Source organism: Patagioenas fasciata, chromosome 9 (assembly GCF_037038585.1).
Source record: "Patagioenas fasciata isolate bPatFas1 chromosome 9, bPatFas1.hap1, whole genome shotgun sequence".
Lineage (NCBI taxonomy): Eukaryota > Metazoa > Chordata > Aves > Columbiformes > Columbidae > Patagioenas > Patagioenas fasciata.
Window position 1 is genome coordinate 13,918,784 of NC_092528.1, and position 24,042 is coordinate 13,942,825.

Below are 24,042 nucleotides of genomic sequence, written 5' to 3' on the forward strand. Positions count from 1 at the left end.
TCACTCACTTTCTGCTTGGCAAACGTAAACCAGCTGAACCTTCTACAGAAAGGAACACTTTTTCCCAGTGGTGCTTTCATTACTAAGTATTCTACGTAACAGATGCAATTAAAACCCACAGAGAATTCTCAACACAGGCTTTTATTGCAAACATTATAGGCTGATGTGTTCAGAAAAACTGTTGTGAATAACATAGAGAAGGCCACAGTATTTTAGTTTATAAATAAAGGTTTATTGTGCTCCTCCAAGAAAAAGCTAATCAAAATAAAAATCAAAGGGGACAAGTAGCACATTCAAGTACCATTCTGTAAATTCACAAAAGGCAAGCCAACTCAGTGCAACAGCTACTGCTGTTCTTGAGCTGGTTTGTTGTGGTTTATCCACTGTAAAAGAGACCTAGTTTTCAAAAAAAAAAAAAAAAGGTTACAGCATTTTCTCTTCAGAATATCCCAACTAAAAATCTAATATTTCTGCTGACTGTATTGACTTTTAACGATTTTACTTATTTTCTTTTTTTTTCTTTTTTTTTTTTTTTTTTTTTAATTTGGAAATTATTATTGAAAATTGAATTTTACTGATGAGAAAAAATATCTGTGAACCTGATTTAAGGAGCAAGAAAGACCCTTCTAGCAGCAGAGGCCAGAGTTGGATCCTGCTGTTCCTGGACAAGAGTGGAGGCACCAGTGCAGGGGCTGTTGAGCTCAAGTAGACTGTGGGGGAGGAAAAATATAGACAAAGAAATGGAAGCTTTGGGACGTGGGAGGGTTGGCACACGTTTGCATGAACTTTCCTACTGCATTGTTGACCAGGCAGGCTGCACAGCCCATTCCCAAAGGCCTTATCAAATTCAGGTCATTTCTATTCTTCTATTTGTTGTTGCCCAGCTGGCCTAATTTTTCCTTAGAGAGACAGACAGTCCTGCAAGCTTTTTCCACCTGTAACTTCTTAGCTCTGGTTCTGGTGATGACAGCGCGATGGCTATGACAGTGAAAGAGACACTTAAAGATTTACCTTGCAATGCAAATGAACCTTTTGGAGAGAAAAAAAAAAAGAGAAGTGAGAGAAACACAAGTGAAGCAAACACCTGGAAACATTTGAAAGCAACTACCCTGCTTATACTCTCTCTAAGATAGCATTAGGTATGTGGTCATCAGATATACAGATGCACATACGGTAAAAGTAATTAGTGGACCAACTGGGCTTCTTGCAGAGAAACTGCACGCACAGAGCAATCCTGCCGCCTCACTCACTGTTGAAGAGTGCTTATTTCCGAGGTGGAAAGCAGGAGGTATTGAACAGGGAAGGGCAAACCCATGCAAGACCTTGGAGACAGAAAGCAAAGACCTTACTGAGCTGGATGCGGCCACAGTGCTCGAGGGGAAGCTGCAGAGATTGCTCGGTGCGCTGCTCTGTGCGCTGCCCCGTGACCAGGAACACATGTGGCACTGCTAACGCCATCCCGTGACCTCTGCTGCTACAGCCAAAGGCAGCACATGGGGATTTGGGAAGGTGGAAGGCACTGTCATCAGCCTGCTGTGAAATTCAGGCCGTCTGCAAACATAATTTCAAAAAACATAGCCAAGTAGCACCTATCATTTTTGGAGGGATCATCTGGCTTAAACTCATTTAGAAAAGGACAGTTGAAAGCCAATATTTATTTATTTCCTAGATTTTTTTTCATATATACCTAAAATTTCGTTCATATAGATACACGCAAATAATACGCATATGTGTGTATACGCATGCATGCTTTCTGAAAATACTAACTAGATGCAAACCAATAATGGATTAAATATGTTGCAATTAGATGGGTTACATTCCCCAAACTAAATATAACTTTGAATTGCAAAATGCACTATCCCCTATATTTCCAAATGAAATGTGGGAAAAATCCCAAGGACTGCCATTGGATCTGCATATTCAGGAACACAGTGTTGGGAATGGTGATATTAGGAATGTTTTCACTGTTTAAAAGGAAGAACTTTATTTCTATGTTTCTATTTGCGAAGATTATGGACCACGAAGACAATGCTGATGGCATAAATACGTGCAGCAGACTCTGTGAGAAGTAAGAAAATCTGGAATTTGGGAGGAAACAGCATTGTACAGTACAGAATTCAATGAATTCAGCACTACTTAGAAAAAAATAAACACTGAAGACAATTTTATTCTGGCTTCAAAAGTTTCTGGAAAGTTCTCTTTTCTTGGAACCTAATTTAGTTACTCAAGCTCCTCCTGCCTAAGAAGTTAAGGTGGAAAAATCCACAAGGAAAATACCCTAAGACTGCTACGGGTATAGGAATTACCTATTCACAAAGTATTGTCTTTAGAATATACCTAATAATTAGGTATACATTAACAAAGGTACTCAGATACTAATCAATCATAAAATGTAAAAATATTTATTCTCTTTGCATCCTACCAAAAATGTTTAGTTATCAAAGGACTAGTTATTTATTCATCAGCTTAATTCATTTTTCATTGTACAGTTTCAGCAGAAAGGAGAAGATTAGACATCTTATTTAAAGTGAACTCTTCTGTCTCACTCATTACTATAACATCTGAACATCACCAACAGTCAAAGTTTTTGGTTACTGGGAAATCTAAAACCAGTATTAAGACAACTGAATTAGACAACTAGAGGCACAAACCTTCAAACTACTGGTGGACAGCATCAGGCATCAGATGCTGTCCACACTGAAAGCTTTCCTCAGCAACAGCAGCCTCATCTTTCTTCATCTGACTTGTCAGCTCTTTTGCATCCATAAACCGATATTGCACAGGCAATCAAGTCATTCTAGCGTGCCTGTGAGTATTCTTTACAATCGCTTGAGCAAAGGGAATCCGATCAAATCCCCAAGCTGTCATATGGATGGATTTTGGTAAGGGCTTGGAAAAAACAAAACCAAACAACTGGTCCTTGAAGGACTCTAGCAACGGCAGAGCTAGAGGTGGAACTATAGCCTTCCTACTGCGACTAGTAGGAAACAAATGCCCAGGAAGAAACAGCCAGCCTTTTAAGGCATTATTACAGACTTCTGACAACCCTTTTAAATTATCTAGCCATACCTTATAGACAAGACCATGGGAACACCATGAAATATCCAGAAGGATAAGAGATCATGGATCTGATGTCCTCACACTGAACAACATGAAGAAAATTATTTTCACCTTCAACAGCAGGCCTTTCATTTGCAGTTAACTGACTTGCTCCATATCTTTGTGTGGCAACTTGTTAAACCTACTGAGATAGTGTAATATACACTAATGGCCAGAGATAGCTGTACCACTTACGGGGAACACCAAAATGGCTTCAGTGAGACGAAGCTGTACATTGCCCTGGCACAGTTTCCCCAGCAGTCCTATCAGGAATCAGACATTTGATCCTGGGTTGTAGCAAGCCCAGTTGGCCAACAGATAATCAAGTACATACGAGATGGATGCTTTCACTGCTCATGATACGGTAGATTTGAAGAAAGAGAAGACTCCTTCACTAAGTAAAGTGTTGGCTTTTTCACAGCTCCAAAAATGAAGTGAAGGTCACAAACTCCACTCATGCACATCTGTCCAGAAGTGCTGAACACAAACTTGGAACACAACAGACTGCTGCTGGGTCAGTACAGATGTGTGCAATCGCTGCAGTGGACTATATCACAGATCTGTGCAGCACAGTTTTACTTAATTTTGGACTAGAGACCATCCTCTTCCTAGAGCTCAATTCATTTTATATATAGCTTTTGGCTTTGTGGCAAAGTAGAACATATGCATTACTACTTTAAAAGAGAGTCTTACCCTGCTACTATTCCATGCACAGGCTTAGTTCTGTAGTACTGTTTTTTTCCATTGCTTTGCTTCTCTCCCCCCCTTGGCTCACTTGCACTGCAGAGAAAGCTAATAGATGTGCTCAATATGTATTTTACCAGGTTGTCATTAGCATCCTCCCTTGGAGTACTCAGCTGTAATGATTCCCAGACACTGTGTACTATGTTCCATTTTTAGACCCACCACTTTTTCTGTAAAGCCATGAGCACAGTGCTGGCCTTGCAACTTGTGGAACTTTAAAATAAAGAGCAGACCCCAAAGTGCTGAAAGGGCAGTGAGGCTTCTGGGAAGGTAGATAATTCTGCAAGCTATATTATCTTTTAACCCTTCCGTCAGGTTAAGAAAGATGCAAAGTTCAGGCAACTTGAGCTAGTAGTAAATTGTTATTGCTCTTTCTAGACCTGCTGGAGAGAAACAGGGCCAGTCTGTAAAATGTCATGTTGCATACAATTCAACAGCTACATTTCTGCCTAATCTTGGATTTTTTTTTTCTAATCCCTGTTTTGTCTGCAACTGACTTTTCCTCCACAAATTATCTTGCAGTTACAACGGATATGAAATAGCCTATGCTCTTTCAAACCAGAAAGCCAGCTATGAAAAATCCCAATCTGTGGGGGAAAAAGAAAAAAAAAAAAATTTGGTTTCATAAATCTGTTTTCTCAATGCAAATGATGAGCTATACATCTCCAGTGAAAGATGAGGAAGGTTCAGGGAGCCATCTAAAGTAAATTCTTTTGAACACTGCAGCCACAGCACCTCCAATGCCCTTGAGAAGTGATAAAACCAGTGACAAGCTGAAATATCCCTGAGGTAACAGAAAGAGCAATCTTCTCCCACAAACTGAGATCAGGTATGGAAACAATACAACTATAGGGTTTGTTTTTTTTTTAAACATGGGGCAATTAATCACTCCTGGTGAGGCTCTAACTTCCATGGAAGAACTTTGCTTGACTTTCTACTGTGAAGGCAGAACAGATTCTAAGTACTGACAATAAATATAAACCCCTACACATCCTTCACAGTGCAACTACTCCTCAGATAGCTATAATGGACACCTCCAAATAATACATATCTCGTAATAACTCTAACAGTCTAATCCAGTGTCAAATAGTTATCTTTTTGGGAAATACATCTAGAGTTTCAAAGTGCAAAGTGCATTCAGATCATAAATGATAAGCACTCATGTAAAAACACCAATATCGATAGCAGTGGACTAGTAGTGACAGGGAATGCAGCTGGAAAACAGGAGAATGAGAGGCTGATTCAGTGCATTTGCAATTTTTCTAGATACAAACATCTCAGAATAGGCACCTTCAGCGATGCTGTTAACCCTCCCCCTCCTTCTGACCTTCAAAATTCAAACCTGATCCAAATCACCTACACAATACTAAAAGAAAAAAGATGTTCATTAATAATCATAGCAAGTCTCCCCCAAACCCTTGGTTTTATTTAAAATTAAAGGATACACACTAGATATTTACCTCTTTCACAAATAAATTTTCTGCTTTTTGTTCTGCATCTTCAGGTACAGAAGGATACAGCGTCCTGATTTCCAGTGAAATTGTGTCTGTCTGACAATAAACAAAAAAAAAAAAAGAGCAAATTATTGAGAGTGACAGAACAGCAGTTTCACCTCATGAAGGGGTTAAGAACCTTATTATTATGGCTCGCATTTTTCAATTTGTCATGCAGCCAATACACACGCACAACCCAACTCCTGCCCACACACGCTATTCAATACTATCAGCTAAAGCATTAATTACAAACAAGAGCAGTGTTCAAATAGATTTCTGGGAAAAAAAAGTGGTTCCAAGCAAGCTTGCTCCAGTCTCTGAGGTTTCTGATAAAAAAAAAGTCAAGTCTTCCTTACATCCTCTCCCAGAAACATATTGCCAAATCCAACAGTGTTACTTGCTTCCTCCACTTCCCTTCTGCACCTCATGCCTATTCAGCAAGGAATGTGGAAAGAGAACTAAAAGCTTTGAATCTTTTGGAAGGAGAGGAGCAAAGTCCTCCCAATGAGTTGCCAAAGGGCTCCCACAGGACAGCTCAGTGGTTGGAAAGGAAGTGGAACCAGGCACCAGCTTCTCAGTGGGGCATGTATTAATACACCCATGGGGTGCAAGCAGCAGAGCAGGACTGATAAGGGACTGCTGATGGTTCCTGCAACCTCCTTCCAGATGCTGCAAAAATTAAGCCATTTTTTGAAAGCAGCTCCAGTCTGAGCTGGCTTCTCAGGCCCCATAGCAGGAAACCACACAGAGAAGTGGATCTCCAGAAGGTCTCCAGAAGGAGCCAAGCCTCCGTTAGTTCCCACCAGGCCAACGAGAGGCCAGGGCCACCAGCAGTGCTCCTCTGCGTGACTCAGGGCCTCCATGCTGAGCTCAGGCACGGCATCCACTTTGCAAAAGTCACACAGGAGGAAGCTTGAGGTGTTCTGAATTACTTCACAGATCTGGCCTGCTCACTTTCTCTGCCAGAAGAGAAGAAAAACCAAACCCCAGCAGACCAGCCTATGCTCTCAGTCACAACGGAGTAACTCCACCACTCAAGACAACGAAGGACTGAAATAAAGACAAATCTGATCTACCAAGCTCATTCTCTCTTTTAGAACAGAAAGGCACACGATTTTCAGAGTGAAGCCTATGGCATACAACTGGTTACTAATACCATGAAGCAGTTTGCAGTATCTACTGTGTTCCTGGAGGCTCTCCTCCCAGTCCCCAGTCTCAGAATTAAAAGTGATGGTTTTGCTCTACAAATTGAAGCACCCAGACTCTACATGGCAATTGCCTGGATGTTGTTGGCTGCATTTTTCTTTACAGCTTGCACAGACCACACTGTTCCCCTCCCCCCATCATTTTCCAAATGAGTAATTTTTGAAAGAAAGACACGTATGCAAACGTCATGGGATTCTGCAAACTTTTTCTGTTCCATTGGTATATCTCAGTGAACAACATGATTAAAACACTTGAGCTCCCACAAATAATGATGGGACCTCATAGATGGCACAAAGTGAAAAAGCTTGTTGTCCCAACAAACTAAGTGCAGTTTCCTAAACGTGGGCACCAGCAGCCACAAAGGTCACACACCATCCTTTCATGGTGTCACCACAACTGAAGATCAGCTGCCGGTTCCAGACTAATGCAGAGTAGGAGGCCACAAGAGAAGAGATGTGTGATGCTCTCTGTACCTTGCACTGACTCTGTTGGGATGGTGACTAAGCTATGGAGAAGACCAACAACCTCTTGTGCTTGCCCATAAGAAAGTTTCTGCCCCAGGTATTATGTAGAAGAGTTTACAGTGTTTTTTTTTTTCAGTTAAGACATAGAGTTAATTTTATTTTTTTTTTTTTACCTAATACAACACTTCTTGTAAACTGATATCAACACAGTGACCAGGACAGCTAACATTTTCCGTAAAGGGGTCATTGTGCCTCCCTGCCCTTACACAGCTTGTTCAAAAGCCTGTAGCTGAACAAGACGTATCTCAAGCTCACTGTGTCACTGGTGGTATGCTCCCCACTGTCCTTCTCAACAAGACTGCATTTGAAAGAAACATAGCCGTGCAAAACAGAGAATGCAGGTAACACTGGGCTTGTCGCGTTCACAGGCTTCTCCAAAGAATATTACAGGTTTATTTTCATAGAATTGGGACATGGAAAATCTTCTGTATTTTTATATTTAAACTAGTTTTTAAAACTACAAAGCACTTCCCTTCTGAGAATTAGGTATCTTCAACCACTTAGCTGCAAAAGCCTTGCCACAAAAACACTTCCTGTTCAGAGCTGATTACTTCCAAAGTTAAATGCTCTTAAAGGCTGATCAAGCATAGCATGTATTTACCAAAACCTTTTTACATCAGAAAACAACTAGATTTCAACAACAGACTAAGTGCTTCTGAAAGGGTCATCAAAAAAATATGGGTTTTTATTGACAGAACTCAGCATTTATAACGGTGCTTTGAATGCAACCTAATTTTCTAATGTTTAGGAAATCGTAGGAATTGTCTGTTCAGATCGGAGGCCAACTATCTTCCTGTTTGTACATACAGACTGTGATAATCAAATAATGCAGGTATCAGCCTAGAACATTAAATTCCATAATTCTTCTGAATTATTTTTTTAATCTACTTTATATAAATATCCTATATCCAACAATGACTTCTGGCATTCAGCCAGGCTGTCTGATTTGCATAAACTGTTGGCCCCAGGTGTTTGATTAGTTATAAGGTGCTATTTAATTAAGCACCATCTCTTCCTACATCCGCTTTCTACAGTGAAAGTATTAAGTTAATATCGCTCCTTAGCAACGATTGATTAGGAATAATGTTTTCAGACACTGTCTACTTCCCACTGACACGGTGAGTTTAGTATTTGAAAAATGGAGTTCAAACTCTATTATCCATTTCAAACATTTTCACTCTGCATCTATTCTAATAGCTTTTAGTCTGAAAGCATGTTACCAGTGGTTAAATCTCCAGACAGATGCATCAAAAATGATTATATTTACTTCCTGAAAAGGCAGCCCTTCTAAGAGACCTAACCGCACATAAGCAGAAAAACTCCTGTATGTTAATTCTTAGTTCAACCTCTCTAAAGAAGAGCTGCTCAGCACCGTTTTCATCCAAGTAAACAGATTTACCCAACATTACCCGAAACTGTATTGAGTTGGTCTATCAAATAAAAAAGTAGAAAAAGATGCAACTTTGTTGTACAAATACCACCATGCAAACACTGTTGCTATATGGCGCTCTCAACAGGTTGCTGTCCCAGCACAGACCTCAAGGAGGAGGGACGTGTGTGGGGCAAAATGAAAGGAAAGCAAGCACAGAGAACATTTAAAGGGCAGATTTTGCCCCATCACTTGCTGAATCATGTTCAGTGTGAGAGGCTATACTCTGCCCACACAGTGTTAGCTTTGCTGACTGCATTAGCTCTATTTAAATAGAATGCCTCCCTTTATGTCTAGATACCTCTCACTTTCCTTTTCCTCCCAGTTGCTGTGAACTTGCATGCCAAGGATACCCATATTCCATTGAAAATAACAGACACAATTTCTGTTCCTCTAAGGATGAGCAGATACTACCTATCACATGGGAAAGTCATGTGCTATTGAAAATAAACCATGATCTCACCACCGTAACTCTTTTGATTTTAGAAATAATTGAGTTTTACTGGGTTATTTCCAAGGAGGCTTAAAGTCCCATGCTTAGAGCTGCCCCTATGGCGCACATGCTTCATTTCAAGTGAAGAGGAACTCTTGTTGCCTGCTCTTGTCCTTTCCCCTTAAAGATGCATTTGGTACTGTTATGAACTTCCGTATTCAAACAACTTTTGTCCTTGCACAATATCTAGAGAGCAGAGGTTTCACAAGCTGAAAAACAAGGAGATTTTAGCTCTTTCTTGTTCAGAGCTTAAAAAAAACCAAAAAAAGCCTGGAATAGTCACGCCTGCAGTGATGGGGAGTACGAGCACTGCGTGATCCAGCCCTTCTTCTAAGGCCTCTATGATACTTGGAGGCTGCCTGGGTAGGCTTTCAAAAGCCCAGAAGAGCCAAGAGTACGTGCCAGACTGAACTTCAATAGATTTGCATCACACAGATCAGCTTTGCCATTTAAAACCTCTTGTAAATTCATTCAGTGAATTATTATTTCTATTGCAGGTTCAAATCAGACATTCAGCCATATTTACACAAATAGTTTAAGAAAGTCTAAGTTTCACTTTTCAAACACAGACTTAAAAAATAGTATGTGGGGAGAGAAGGAGGAACAATTTTTTATGACCCAGAGAGTTTAACATGCTTTTTTACAATATCAAGTTGAAATACCTATTGAAAACTTTCAGCTACCTTTTTATGACAATTAACTTATCTTTATCAACATACTGGTAACACAGATTTAATTACTCAACCTCCACACAAGCACAAGCAGTAGCAAAGGGTTGCTGAGCCTGCTGCCACTAAGGGAGGGCCCCAATCACTCTACTCAAGACTTGAGATGATGAAGAAATTTGAGAAGAGACTGCTGGGAGTTCAGTGAAGGAAGCCCATTAACTCCACTTACTACCACCAAAAAGCACAGCTCAAGCTCAGAATCGAGTGACAGGGAGCTCCTGTGAAACTCTACAGATCCTTCCTCCACATAGTTGCTGTATTGCAGCAGAAATTTCCACTGGCCACTATTCCATAGCACAGCAACAGAAGGGTCATTTGTTCAGGGGTTCCAGGAGCAGGTGAAAAATTAAGCCAAGCTGAGAAGCTTTTTCTCAAAGGGAACTGAACTCTGGGCAGGCAGGAGGAGAGTTAGCATGCAAGGAAGGCATTGTTAGGAAAACAAGAACTGAGACTGGTGTGAATCAATGATATTTTTTGAACAAAAGGATTCTTAAGCATCGTTACAAAAAAAGGAAGCATCTTCTCCCCAGCTGGAGTAAAAACAGAGAACGTATCTTTGTAAGGTATAAGTCTTGTATTCTTCTGTTGAAATGCAGGGAAATGGAGGAACACAGCTTCAGATGGATACCAATAATTCTTTGCTATTCCACAGACTTCGCATAAGACATTGGAAATGACCAACAGAAGTCTTGTGAGAATAACTACATTCTCTCTGAATTGCATTCGAAGAGAGAAAGCAATTCTGAGACAAAAGACCTGACAGTACAGCAGCTATGCTGATAATTGACCCATATCTGATGCATGTGCTGAATATTATGTAGCCAGAAATGGGAAATAAATCTTAAAAGAAGAATTTTCTCTTATGCTCACCATCTCAGCTAATTCTTTTGGTGAAGTTTCACTCTGAAGAGACTTTTGCACATAGCGTGTGCTAGCACACAGGCCCAAACTGGGGCTACATCAACACTGAGCCACAAAGTCTGAAGCAATTGTAATCATTAGGAGTTAAACAGTAGCATCTACCATTTCCTGGGGCATTATCACATTAAATAACACTCAGAGCCAGCCTGAGCCCCTCCTAATTCAGTCAGATGTGGATCTCTTCCTACTCAAATGGCTGACCCAGACTTTTGTGCACAGGTGATATTTCAGCAGGAAGGAGAAGGGCTATAAATAGACTCTCTGCAGCTAAAAAACCTGTCTGCTATGAAAGCTCTGCAGTCCTGTCTGGTGACACAGGCTCTTGTTCCTGCAGATTACTTCAACAGAATACAACAGAAACAGATTTATTGCAAAGATATGGACTACCTTTGCTCTTCTGTAAGTACAGGCTACCTCTACTATACAAGTACCTCTCTCATGTGTCTTAATCTTTTTTCTTCTTTTTTTTTTATTTAAATAGATTATGCAGAATAGTTGCAAAGCATAACGCAGAGGAAACAAAATAGCAGTAGCTGCTAAAAGCCAGGCAGCAACTACTCAAGCTGAAATGAAAATAAGGATATGAAAATATGGTTTGACAGGCAGAGGTATTGAGGAGTAGGACATGATTCTTCTTTCACTGAGAGGGTTTGCTCCACTGACTTGAGCTCAGTTACCCTATATCAAAGGGCTCACGGGCCTTGTGACAGCACTCAGTATGTCTAGCCAGCTTTATAATGCTAAATTTCAATTTCATAAATTCACAAATGTGCAAAATGGATAAAGGAATTAACGATGATGAGGAAATCTATTCTGTTTAGTTTCCTCTCAATCCCATGAGCACATTAACTCAGTTAATGCCACCAAGGAAATAAAGCCATTTAGTAAAACAAAGCAGTCGATTAGATTAAGCCAGCCCCACAGGACAGCAGCAGTGCCATGAGCTGATGGCAAGGGCCCTCACACAGCAGTTACAATTGCTCACAAATTGAAATGTATTTCCATTAAAGAATGCCTCTTCATCAAAATATATATCTTTTACAGAGATGGGCTGATTTTGAAGAAGCTGCTATAAGATGCAGGCAATCTGCCCATGTACTCACACACCTCCCCAGCCCCGCAGCAGGCAGCCCTGCCCCCCCAGCTGCCCCATCTCTGCTGTGGTGAGGGCTGCCCTGGACATCCAAGTTCCCAGTTTATTTGCAGCTGCTCAAGACAAGCGATGTGGAAGCCAGGACGAGGTGAGGCAGCTCCACAGCTCCCGCCATGGGAGCCTGCCTCAGCACTGGGGACTCACACCCCAGCACTCAGGTGCCAGATCTCAGGCCCCACTGGAGAAGAATTTAAGATAATCCCAAAACTGAACAGAAGTCAAGTCCATTCGAATTTCTCTCTCTCATGCAATCTAATGTCAGCAGTGGCACAGCTTGGAAATATGTCACATCCACTATCTCAAAAGTCCAACTTTAAGCAGAAGGATCGGCTGTCTGATGCTAGCGGCCAAATACCTTAAACAGAATAGGATCAGAAAGACTGGATGTAAGTTACAAAGGTGTGATTAAATTAGGTTATAGTCATAGGAAGAGATTCCAGCACTGGCCAAACCACCTCTGTACTACTCAAACACACAAGTATATGTTATGGAATACATGTTTTCTGAGTTCCTGAAATATATTTGAGAACAACCAGAGCTTCATTTCATCCTGAACTGTAAATTCACTCACATACAAACATCACAGAAAAAAAAAAAAAAATAAAAGAAGAGTGAATTTGGTGAGAGAGAAGGCATTATGCATGAATTAAGAGAGTCCTTGAGCAACTTCTGGCTCTCTCTCTAGCAACAAAGATAAAATAAATAAATGAACAGACAAACATACATTTGCCTTGTACTTACTGAAAAGTCATCATCGGGGAATAATATCAGATCCTTAAATTGGTTATCCCCAATATTTTTTTCAATCTCTGTGATGACAGCTTCATAATCCAAAGGCTCTAAGAGTTTGGGTTTTTCCTGCTGTGGAATAAAAAAATAAAAGATCAGGTAACCTCTCTATACTCAAATTTGCGTCCCCTCCCCTTCATAAACTGAGATCTACTGCATTTTTATTTTTGTACGCCAAAGAATGAATAACTTTTTCCCTCCCTCCTCCATTCTTCCCAGCTTGCTGCAGCTGAGCTCGTGGGAGAGCAGAAGAATGGAGAAAGTTGGGCCAGTTGTAACAGTCACTCTCCATCTGATAAACTCCAGAGCAACCTGTCAGCTCATTACAGTAACCCAAACCACCATATTAACTCACCTGTCATTCTCAGGAACACTCACTCTCTTTCTCCATAAAGAGATGTAGGCAAACAGAGGGACAGACACAATTTGAACTGAACATAGATATAACTTTGAGCTAATATGTTTTAGAATAAGTAACCTACTAATTCCTTCACTGTCTTACACAGTCCTACCTCTTGAACTGCTGGTAGCTTCTGAGTGCCACCACATCATCTTACTTGGTAATAACCCAAGGTTATTCTCCTGGAATAAACTATGTGGTATCCATATCTTGTCAGAAATGGGATTAGTATCATCATAATAGTACTATTATTGACCGAAACAGCGGTAAAGGAAGAAAACACCATAGGAATAGCCAAACAAAAGTAAAGTCACACTGTCTCAAAATACAGCCCCAAAATAGAAAAAGACATGCCCATCTGACATACTAGAACACATTCCACAAATGAAAAGCCATGTATTAGAGTGACAACATTTGCTTAATTCAAAGACTTGAGCATCAGAAAGTGTAAATGAGAAAGGGCAAGAGAACTGCTAAAAGGGAAGGAAAAGCAGGTGGTGAGAAAGAAAAAGGATACTAGTAGAAAGTGAACGCAGAAATACATCTGCAGAACACTTTTTCAGTCTGATGGACTGAAAACTGTAGACATTGAGTTGTATTTTACACACAGTTTTTGCACTGTACTACCCAGAACAACATAAAATTTCCCTCTCTCCCTCCTTCCTAAATCACAACTTCTAGAAAGTTCCTGTGGTTTTTGCCTTTTTGTTTTCTCACAATAATTACAGTCAATTCAAGATTTCTCCCCAGCCCTTGTGAACACTGTTTCTCTCCTATATTAAGTTCAAGATTCCCTTTGGCATCAAATGCATCTATGAAAAATTTAATTAAGTATCAGTAACACAACTACACAAAATAGATTAAAACACTGAGATATGCATGCTCATAGAAAGTTATTCAATTGCTGAACAGCTTATGATAGAATCACAGAACAGCTCAGGACCTCTGCAGGTTATCTGCTCCAACCCCCTGCTCAAAGCAAGGCAAGTTGGATCAGGCTGCTTGGGAACTTGTCCAGATGAGTCTTGAAAACCTTCAAGGATGGAGATGCAATTTGAAAAGTTGGAGCTGTTCCTTCAACAGTTCAATTAACTCTCTTCTTAGTCTATTAACTCTCTTAGCCATGTCTGCCAGATTAAGAGTTAATAAACTTCTAAAAATCATTAGTGTTTAGCATTCACATGTCAAAAGCACTATTTACTCATGCTGAGACATTAAAGACTTGTAAAAGATACACAAGATCAACATATTACCATACTAAATACAACTTCTTTGAAAGCTCTTTCCCAAGGAAACTGGTTCATGTATGTTGCTGTGGGATGCAAGGGAAAGAGAGTAAAGAGAAGCAATACTTGACCTACCCAAATATGGTGTATCTTTAACTACTAACTCCCAGAAAAACACTAAAAGTTATATGAATAAAATAAAAAAGGATTCTGACATACACATGCTAGATTCTCTCCTAGATGAATCTGGAGATGTACAGACAGTTGCATGTCTTGTCTTAGAGTGATGAAAGGGAGGTCGAATTAAAAATAAAACTTGGGATTGTTTAACAGAAAAAAGAACTTCTCTAGTGGAAGGCCACTGTAAAACACAAAAAGAAGTAACAGTTTTAAAACTTAATTTAGTTTCTGTGACAGGACTGTATAGCAGTGCAGGATGTTCAGGTAAGACAACACTCCCTACCAGGACACGTGAGACTTCATACTGAACCAGACAGGTTATCTTAGACTCTCCTAAACTGGTACTTGGCCATGGCCAGTACCAGTTGACACATTAATATCCAGTCCTGCTCAACATGCACTCGGATTGAGTAGCAGCCATATTCTTTAGCGAGGTATCACTCTGTCCTTTCCAGACAGTGCTTCCCCACAAGAACGCAATGAGCTTATCCACCATCTCACCATGCACAGCTTGCTCTCGTTTCAAGTTATGTTGAGTCACCACAGTATCCTTTAGTCACAAGTTTTAGACTCTCTGTCATTAAATTTACCATTGTATCTATTTATTAAATATTCCTATATAAACATAAGTTTCAAGGAGTTAAACATGAAAACACCATTGTAGAGGGAGTGTGTACCATCTCTGCTGTACTACTTGTTTTGAGAATCATGCCCAAGTCTGAAACAAGTTCACTCAGTCCAAGCCTAGCAGAAGGCAAACTTGTAGTAGTACAACTGTTACCTGCAGTAGGAAACAGTAGAGTAACCACTTACAAAAAAACTCAACAGTGAAAAAATACATGCACTGACATTTATGAGGCACAAGTGTTTCATGCAAGCATTTTTCCTGTGTAGTGGTTTCACTAAAACATGTATGTTCTTTGCAGAAAGTTTGTGACATTGACTATACCAAGAACACTCCCTTCCTAGAGCAGATACTGTTAGGCTAATGGTTCTGCAACAATCCCAACTTTTAGTAAGTCAGACATGACATTGAAGCCATAAACGTCCACACTTCAAAACCAGAGATGTGTCAACGCAATATTAATTTAGGTCAGATGCTCCTTGGAAATGTCACAAATGTTAGCTTTCAAAATGTCTTAAAAAAACCATAAAGTAAGCAAATTATATAAGTAGTCACCTTCCTATTGAAGTCCTAGACTAATCAAGAGCTGGGGAATCCCCAAATGCTTGGGACTTCTCTTGAAATATGGGGGAATCCCATTAAAAAATGTGTGGCATTTGCAGGTTCTCTATGCCAATGGAAACTACCCTTTTTGCTGGGGCTGTCAGAATGAAGAGGTTTTCCTTCTTCCTCCTGGAAATCCCTGCGAGGTTGGGGTGAGCACAGCTACATCTCCTGTGCAAGTAACATCACACAGATGTTCCGATGCAGGTGGAGGCGGAGGAAGCCGTGTCACACTGGCCTTTTTTTTTTCCTTCTGAAACTAGCAGCACTCAGAAAGCCACTCCTGACAGCTGTCTGCAACGCTCCCGGGGAAAATTTCTCCTAGCCAGCTGCAAGGTCATTTATGTGATACAACAATGCAACTCGAGAAAACCCTGAAGCAGAGAAACACAGCAAGCGTATAAACATCACTGTTCCCACAGCACTAATTCTCTTGCTCTCCCTGCTGCGAAGTGCATGATCTGATAGAAACATTTTAACAGATGTCAACAGTCTCAGAAGCAAGTTCACACATTCAAAATGTAACTAAATGTAAGTAGATGTGACACTCAAAATTACTGCAAAACTTTCCAGTGAAGCACTTCGGTATTTATGGTGATGTATTTCTATTGGTGCAATGACAAATGCCATTCTTCCTTCTACAGCATTACAGCAAAACCCTGTGTAAAAGCAATACTGCGTTACGCGAGCTCCCGTAACTCAGAGAAGTCCATCCTCATCAATACACTGACTGCAGAGATAATCTACGCCTTTCCCAGCCAACACCAATCATGACAATATAACAAACATGATGCCTCTCTTCATCAATTCTGCATGTTCTTACAAACCTTAAGACTACACAATGTGGATACCGACACTCCATCCTTCGTGGAGCCACTATTTTGGATCTGGCAAATCTGAGTGCTGTAATGCTTAGCACAGCATTTGCAATGGGAAGTGGCAGCTGGTTTCGTTAGCAGTTTATCTCCGGACGGTGTGGAATGACTGCTCAGCTTTCTCATCACAGGCAGACAGAAGCAGCAATGTTGAGATTAGCAAATTTCTCCCTGCAAGCACTAGCAGAGATTGTAAATGAGTAGGGCTGACTTAAAGCTAATTTAATAACCATAGTGCTGCCTCTTCTCAATTTAACTTGTCTGTTCTTTTTGGAAACAGACCAACCGAGTGATCTGTGCCAAGATCGAATTAGCCTGGCTTGGATTTTTTACAATGCTTTTTATATACTCTATCTCAAGTGAGTAATGAATTACATTTAGTTGTACTGAAACAGTTGTGAATATATCTAGCAAAATGGCACACTCTGACTCCTCACCTGCTACAGCACTCACAGCATCAAATCAAGACAATTAAATTCAACAGTATTCCCTGAAAATAAAAACAACATTTTCAGAACAAATATGAGGCCTTGTACTTATTTTAAAAATGTTCTTTAAGCTTCAATGATTGTTTGCTGCTACTCTTATCTGCAGTCATGCTGAATAAAGCTATAGCTAAATGGAAAGTCAAATGTATTCACAAGGTGTTAATGTCTACGTCTCACTATTCTCTCAGAGAGAGGAAAAGTAACTACAAATAGCGCTATGCCATAAACTGGTTTCTTGAACAACCATGTTGCTCAGCATGCAATGAACCGGTTCATTCTAAAGTGGTCACAGTTGTGGACGACAGGAGGCTTTGTATTTGAATACGGCGTGTCTTTTGGTCCATGTGAAAACAAGCTTGAATGTTAAATGTTTTCTGACACTTCAGAGTTACTGTTGCTCTTCCCATTTTCTTTAGGTCAAGATATGGTTCACAGCAACACCGTACAGGTCTAAAATCTCTTTACAGAAAGCAGTCTGGGGTGCAATAAGTAACATGCAGTTCACCTCTATGCGGTGCTGGATCAAACCGCAAAAAGGAGTATTTCAGAGTACTATCAAGTTCCATAATTGCAGCCTGGTTGCCACAACAGTAACAATAATTTGGAGCAATGAAAATTGTTACTACATTCCGATCATGGCACCAGTCGCACCAACTGATGAGCTCTTGAGACCAATGTAGGGTCATTAGCATAGTTAAAGGTTTCTGAAATATCCTGTCCAAATGTCTAACCTGCAGTGAACTCACAACTGTACCATTCACTTCACACCCTGGCAGTGTTCTGGCGCCTACTTCTGTACGTTGTTGAGAAAACTTTTCCAAATTCTTTTTGAAAACTGAAGAGACCTTTCATGAGCACAGGAGCCAACAACACAGAGGGATAATCACTACTTAATTTCACAGAGGTGAAACAGCCCAGATTCCAGCAGGGACGTACAGCTTGGTCACCATCATCTTCTGGTCTAGGTACAGAAACATTATTTCTCCCAGTAACAGCGACCAAAAATATCCATATAAATGATTTTACAGAAACAGATACGGTACCTGGCTTGCCTCCAGCTGCATGGACATTGTGCATTGATGCTACTACCCATCATCTTGTCATAATTACAGGATAAAATTACTTACATGCCCTGCCCCTGAAGTTGTATCTCTGTGAACACTCACTAAAGGGGGAAATTATGTAATTGAGACCAATAGTTTCTGGATAGTCATCCCAAGCACTTCCCTATTCTAAAAATAAACTAGACCAAATGCTATGATTTTCTAATGCTTTAACGATGCAATATTTTCAGACATCGAATACTGAATATCTAAAATGCACTGAATTTAATACAGATGTTTAAATGAATTTCTTCTCTTCCCCATGCCAGGAAGAAGAAAATTAAAGAGACAGATACACAGAAAGAATTTAAATTGATGGACTGCAGTGACCTGGAGTAAAATACCTTCATGACAGAAGGATACACTGCACGTTCATAAAAAGCGTCAAAAGAATTGTGATGGCCAGATTGGTCAAGATCAAGCAGAACTCTGATTTTGTGTTTCATCCAAGCTACGGCTGGTCTAAAATTACAATTCATTCTAGCATATATTTGAAACACTGAAATGGACTGACTTAGAAAAGAAAGGGCCACTTACTGAAATAATAGCATCACCACCACCTTCCTTAATTTTTTACAGGCTTCTCAATAACACTGTTAACCAAGCCCAATCTTACTAAAACTCACAATAGCAAATTAAATTACTTTCTAGGATGACATCAATGTGAAGTGCTTCTCACACTTCCTGTTCTTCCTTTCCTTTCCTCAGTTAAATACTGTTGTTGGCCTAATACGTGACTTTTTAATGTGGTTTATATATGTAGTTAATCTTATTTAATCAGGGTGGGCCAATTTAAATGAAATATTTCTTTGCTGAGTCCATCCAAACTGAAGCTAAAGAACAGTTGGGACTCCATGACTCTTGGAGGACGTGTAGCATAAAGGCTGAATTTAACCCTCTCTTCAGACATGCTGGCAACACAGAGTGCCCAGCAGCTCCAAGGCGTGCTGGCTACGGATGCCTGAACATTCAAGCCTGAAAACCATTTGCTTTTTATGGAGTCACGAAGACTTGTGCTTTTTTTTTGTAGGACCAGTGTACATCTCTGCTCACCATTAGGCAGTACAGCACTTTGATGCCCAGGGTTGTTTCCATGGGAAGGGTATCTGCACTGGGCACATCTCTTCCCCCCAAGCTGTGGTGACAGGTGAGCAGCCAGGTGACCCCCGGGCAGCACCTGTACCTGGTGAGCAGAGGCAGCGCAGCGCCGCGGGTCATGGTGTCCCCAGCACCCACACACAACTGTGCTGGAAGGAACAGGTCTCATCAACCCAGAATGCTCCCCCTGCTGCAGGCCTGCCCCTCTCTCCGCTCTCAGTGCACTCCACATCGTGCTATGTGTTTTCTTTGAGGAAAATAAGTTTTGCTTTTCAAGCACAAATGAGGGAATTCGGGATCTGCAAAAGGTATTCCGGAAAGAAAAGGGAAGCACAGTAAGGACCAGCAGGAAGATGGTCCCTCCTTTTATTTCAGATCTCACCATTTTTACAATTGCCTCATCTGGTATTTGTCTATTTACAGACAACAAACCCTCTCACCACATTACAAAGGCTACATTTGGCTCAGTATGTGATCCATAGTCAACAAATGTATTAAAATTAGTGGTACAAACAAAATTTCCTGTGAAATCCCCTCCCTTTTACCCTAAAACACATTCACTTGTCAGGTCCAAAATGTTTAATTTGTCATGTCTTTCAGTAAACCTTGGAGAATTGCACTTGGAAAGAATCCAGCCAGTCTTTCAGGGCCACACAGCACAAGTGATGCACTCTTTAGTGTCAGCAGTGAAGCCGACATGCCAATAAATTTCATTAAGGGGATTGCCAGTTCCCACAAGATTCTGTTACAGAGAAAATTGCAAAGAATTACAAAAAGGATTCAAACTCCCAAATTCCTAGTGATTCAGAATTTAGAGTCCAAAATGCTACAGTACCTATCCGCTTGAAGAGTACAAAAGCAAGGACACATTTGGAAGATCCTGCTGGGAATACAGAAAGTAAAATTTCATTTTATTTCATTAAAACCTATTTACACAAAGAAAATTCCGATTGACACCAACAAGGGAATGGCTTGACTAAATGAGACTTACTCTGTACAAATACAGCTGGGATGGGATGAATCCTAATTGCTCACATTGGAAATTACCATTGTTTTGTGGATCAAAACCTATAAACATCTACTTTGCATATTTTCCAGCTTTAAAAGTTACTCGAAGAGAATTCAGCGTGTTAAATATTTGAAAAATGGAAACACCTCTCATCTGGATAAGCTAACTCAGATGACTTTCATTTTAACTGATGGGTCAGGTGCAGCCATCAGAGACTTCAGCGGCACACAGACACGTAACTTCTCCAGCAAGCTGACCAACGATGGGTTAAAATTACTCAAACCACAGAGATCTGTTCTCAGGCAACTGGGAGTGACTTACTCTTTCTATCACCTTTTATTTCTCAAGTTAGAATTTATCGTTTCTTTCATTATGAATTTCGAAAACAGTAGATCTCATAAAACTATCTCATTCATGTTAAAACTTGCAAGCCATATGGGACGGTTGGTTCAGCAAAACATCCAAGCTGGGGGCAGGGAAGGGATGCTTCATACTACGCTCAACTTAGTCATAAGTGTTTCCTGAATTCTGTTTCTCAACCATGATTATAGACCCAGCATCATAGCCTCGCTGAGGTGCTTTCTGAATCTGGAACGTATATGCATGGGCATGTATGCATCTGCATCTTCAATGACTAGCATTGCCATTTTAGACAGTAGAGAAAACTACCAATATAGTCTGCAAAATATTCAAGGTAACAAGAAAACAACTTCACTGTGTTTATGCAGCAGCTGGAAAACCTTTTTAGGAAAGAGAGAAACAAATTTGTTTTAATCAGAAAATTGCTAAAATCAGCATTATCCTGCCACTGACAACAAGACCTCTAAAGAAACTTTTACGTTTTTAAAATAAATTTCTCATATTGGCTTTTCAAAATGTCAAAAATAACAAGCTTCTAAATAGTGAGTGCTTCTGAAGCCTAGACTAAATATTTGCCCATAGGTCACTTCAGGGGAAAAACAAGAAAGTCTTGTAAAGTATCTTAAGGGGATCTTTTTAAGTTCAATTTACACAGACCTCTAACCTAGCGAAACTCAGCCACTTCACTTGCCTTACCTGACCTTAGCCAGAAAAGAAAAAAGTGCAGTTATGGCAACAAAAGCTTTTCTTTAAAGCTACTGCTCTGAATTTATTCATAAAGAAAGCAAGCAAAAGCCAAAGATGCAATTCACTCATCCTTGTACAGACATGAATAGAGAGGTGGGATGCACTGGAAGGGGGTTGGGGAGACGGGATGGGAGCTGTGGGGGAGCGCAGAGGACCTGCTGACGCAGAGCTGGAGGTGTCCACTGGCCACTTGCCTCCTTGGCGATCACTTTACCCCAGGGAAGGAGAAGTGGATTGTCCTGCCCTGGAGACCACAAAGGGGTCGCTGGACTGAACTGGGTTCAACCTTTCTGTGAATACTCTTTGCTTCATGTTCACTCTTTCTAGCACGGTCTCAGGGGGGGCAGATTCACGATCACCAACAGGAACATTAACAAAACCATCTTGCAACCTGCACGTAGTGGATTTGATCAGAGCTTTTAAGCTTCCAGAACAAAGTTATGTATACAGCACTTGCTGCTAATGTAAACAGCACTTCTGACTCTGTGTATACACAGATATATACACAACTTCACGTACATAGAGTCATTGTAGTCTAAGGAAAACCTACATTAATAAAAGTTACGCCAAATTTTTGCCCTTACGTGGCAAAGGTAGAAACCCAGCTCTGACACCTACAGCATCTATCCAGCTATAATAGAACTGGTTATAGCGACAAGATCAGACCAAACTAGCCCCCTCCGTTTGTGCAGGCTGGATGAATACAGGAGATGGAGCAACCTGCCCACGGCCACCCTGCCCAGCTCATCTCACACAAACCTGCTGCTAAAACAGGGGCATATTTTACATAATACCATGCACGGCACAGAATTGCCTTTAAAAACATTTTCATTTACTTGGAAAACAAAGGCTTCTTTTTAGTAGACTTTATTTTTAGAGAACATAGGAGATTTCTTCTTAAGGACTGAAGGGAAAACTCTAAAGGCAGTTCATTAGGTCATGCTCTGATGTTAGAGACTTTAATCACTATTTAAAGTCTGATGAAGTTGCAACACAGCACATAAGGAAACATTCTCATGTAAATACTAAAATTTAGATGTATGAAGTTCTAGATCCATAGACAGAGTAAACAATTTTTTTGAAAGGGGCTCAGCCACTTCAGAAGCCCCTGAAGCAAAAACAACTCACAAAAATGTTCACATTAGCTCTAAATAAACTTTTCAAAAATACCATTTGACTTCTAGAGAGTATTTAGTAATAAGTCACTGTCCCATAGGGCAAATCTCATATATACTGTTCTGCTTCATTTCATTCAGTGAATATCTTCCTCTTTCTACCTACACTATGGTTACCTCTCAATGAGTTATAGATATTATTCATGCTACATATCTGAGTAAATAATTTTAAATATTTCCACAGAGACTTTATCTGTAAAATCATCTATACATGACCATTATAAACTCAGCTCTGACAATGATGTTAAGATTATAATAATTTCCCTGACATCAACTACCCTCCCAATCAATCATCCAGCTGTCCAGTCATTTACACACATGCAACATAAATGAGAGCAAATTCTGGTCAACCACACTGAGCTCAATTAAAAACCTACAATCAATTAAAACTAATCAGATCATAATTAGTCTTATCAAATTAAAAAAAAAAAAAAAAGGGAGTTTCCAGCAAATAATACAAGTCCACCTACAGAAAACACAGGTCTAAATGTAGTATATCAAGAAATACACTCTTTGAATAAGGTCCCTGTATCCAAAAGCCTTTACAGCTTCTGTGGGAGCCAACTCCACTTTGAAATCTACAGTAACAGAGGTGGAGAGGACTGATGCACAAAGGAGAGATTGGCTCCCAGTTGATGGCAAAAAGTGCCCATAGGCCAAAGATTTAACATGCTCCAATTATGAAATATCGGGTAGAAAGACACAGGTCACAAGCCACAAAAGTAAAGCCAAGTGTGCCTGTGTTTCCTAAGGGCTAAACAAATTCTTGAGAAATACCCTTACAGAATAACGTGACACAGTGACCCCATCTTAATCTATTCCATGTCTGAAAAGAACAGAAATCAGAATAGATACCCCTAAAAACCTGAGTTATGCCCTTGCAGCCAGCTGCTTCACAGGAAGTGCAGCGTGAACCACAAGCCTCTGACAAAACCAGCACATTGCCTATTTCTAATCAGAGGCAACAGGTACATGGTTACAAGCACTCTAACTCTTCGGTCAGAGTATGGTACATCTTAATGATGCTTGGATACCCCAACAATTTGAGGGTTCTTTGGCACCAATAAATTGAAGAGACTCTCAGCTCCTGTTATCTGATGATATAGGCAAAAAAGGAGGAGTATATTCCTCTTTATCTGCAGGCAGACTACTGATTTATTGTTACTATTTGGGCTCAGTTTTCTTTCCAGCCATAGTTCCCTGTAAGGTTTCAACCACTTCTGGTGAGCACTTTTCACATATAGTCAGGATTTGTATGATAATGACAAAAATCCCTCCTAACCAGGATTTAAGAGGGTAAGTCAAGCAGCAGTGCCTACCTCCTACCAAAGTCTTGTGAACTGCCAGGGTTAGATGCTTTCACCAGCACCACCAGCATTCATTCTTGGGACCCAAGACCACAAAGCTTAAGCTTGGTATCTTTGACTGCGAGCGAACAGGTCAGGACACCAGGAACTATGCTGTAAAGTAGCCTTCTCAAAAAGATCCATTTCCATATAAAATATCTATCCAAAATTGCAGTTAGTCACAAGCAACATCCAAACACACTACTAGATGAATCACAAAGCATCTTA

The 24,042-nt window shown here is 40.3% G+C and overlaps 1 protein-coding gene across 18 annotated transcripts in view; it reads right to left on the reverse strand.

Moving 5' to 3' along the window:
* Nucleotides 1–24,042, reverse strand: part of DOCK10 (dedicator of cytokinesis 10) — a 154,474-nt gene that overhangs the window by 82,215 nt on the left and 48,217 nt on the right. For 15 of the 18 annotated variants that reach the window (XM_071812463.1, XM_071812466.1, XM_071812465.1 and 12 more), the window contains exons 2-3: nucleotides 12,532–12,651; nucleotides 5,304–5,393 (exon numbers count right to left, since the gene is read on the reverse strand). In XM_071812463.1, the coding sequence (XP_071668564.1) occupies nucleotides 5,304–5,393; nucleotides 12,532–12,651 (210 nt within the window). The remainder of the gene's footprint in view (nucleotides 1–5,303; nucleotides 5,394–12,531; nucleotides 12,652–24,042) is intronic. The other 3 variants (XM_071812468.1, XM_071812470.1, XM_071812473.1) reach the window with 1 other exon arrangement.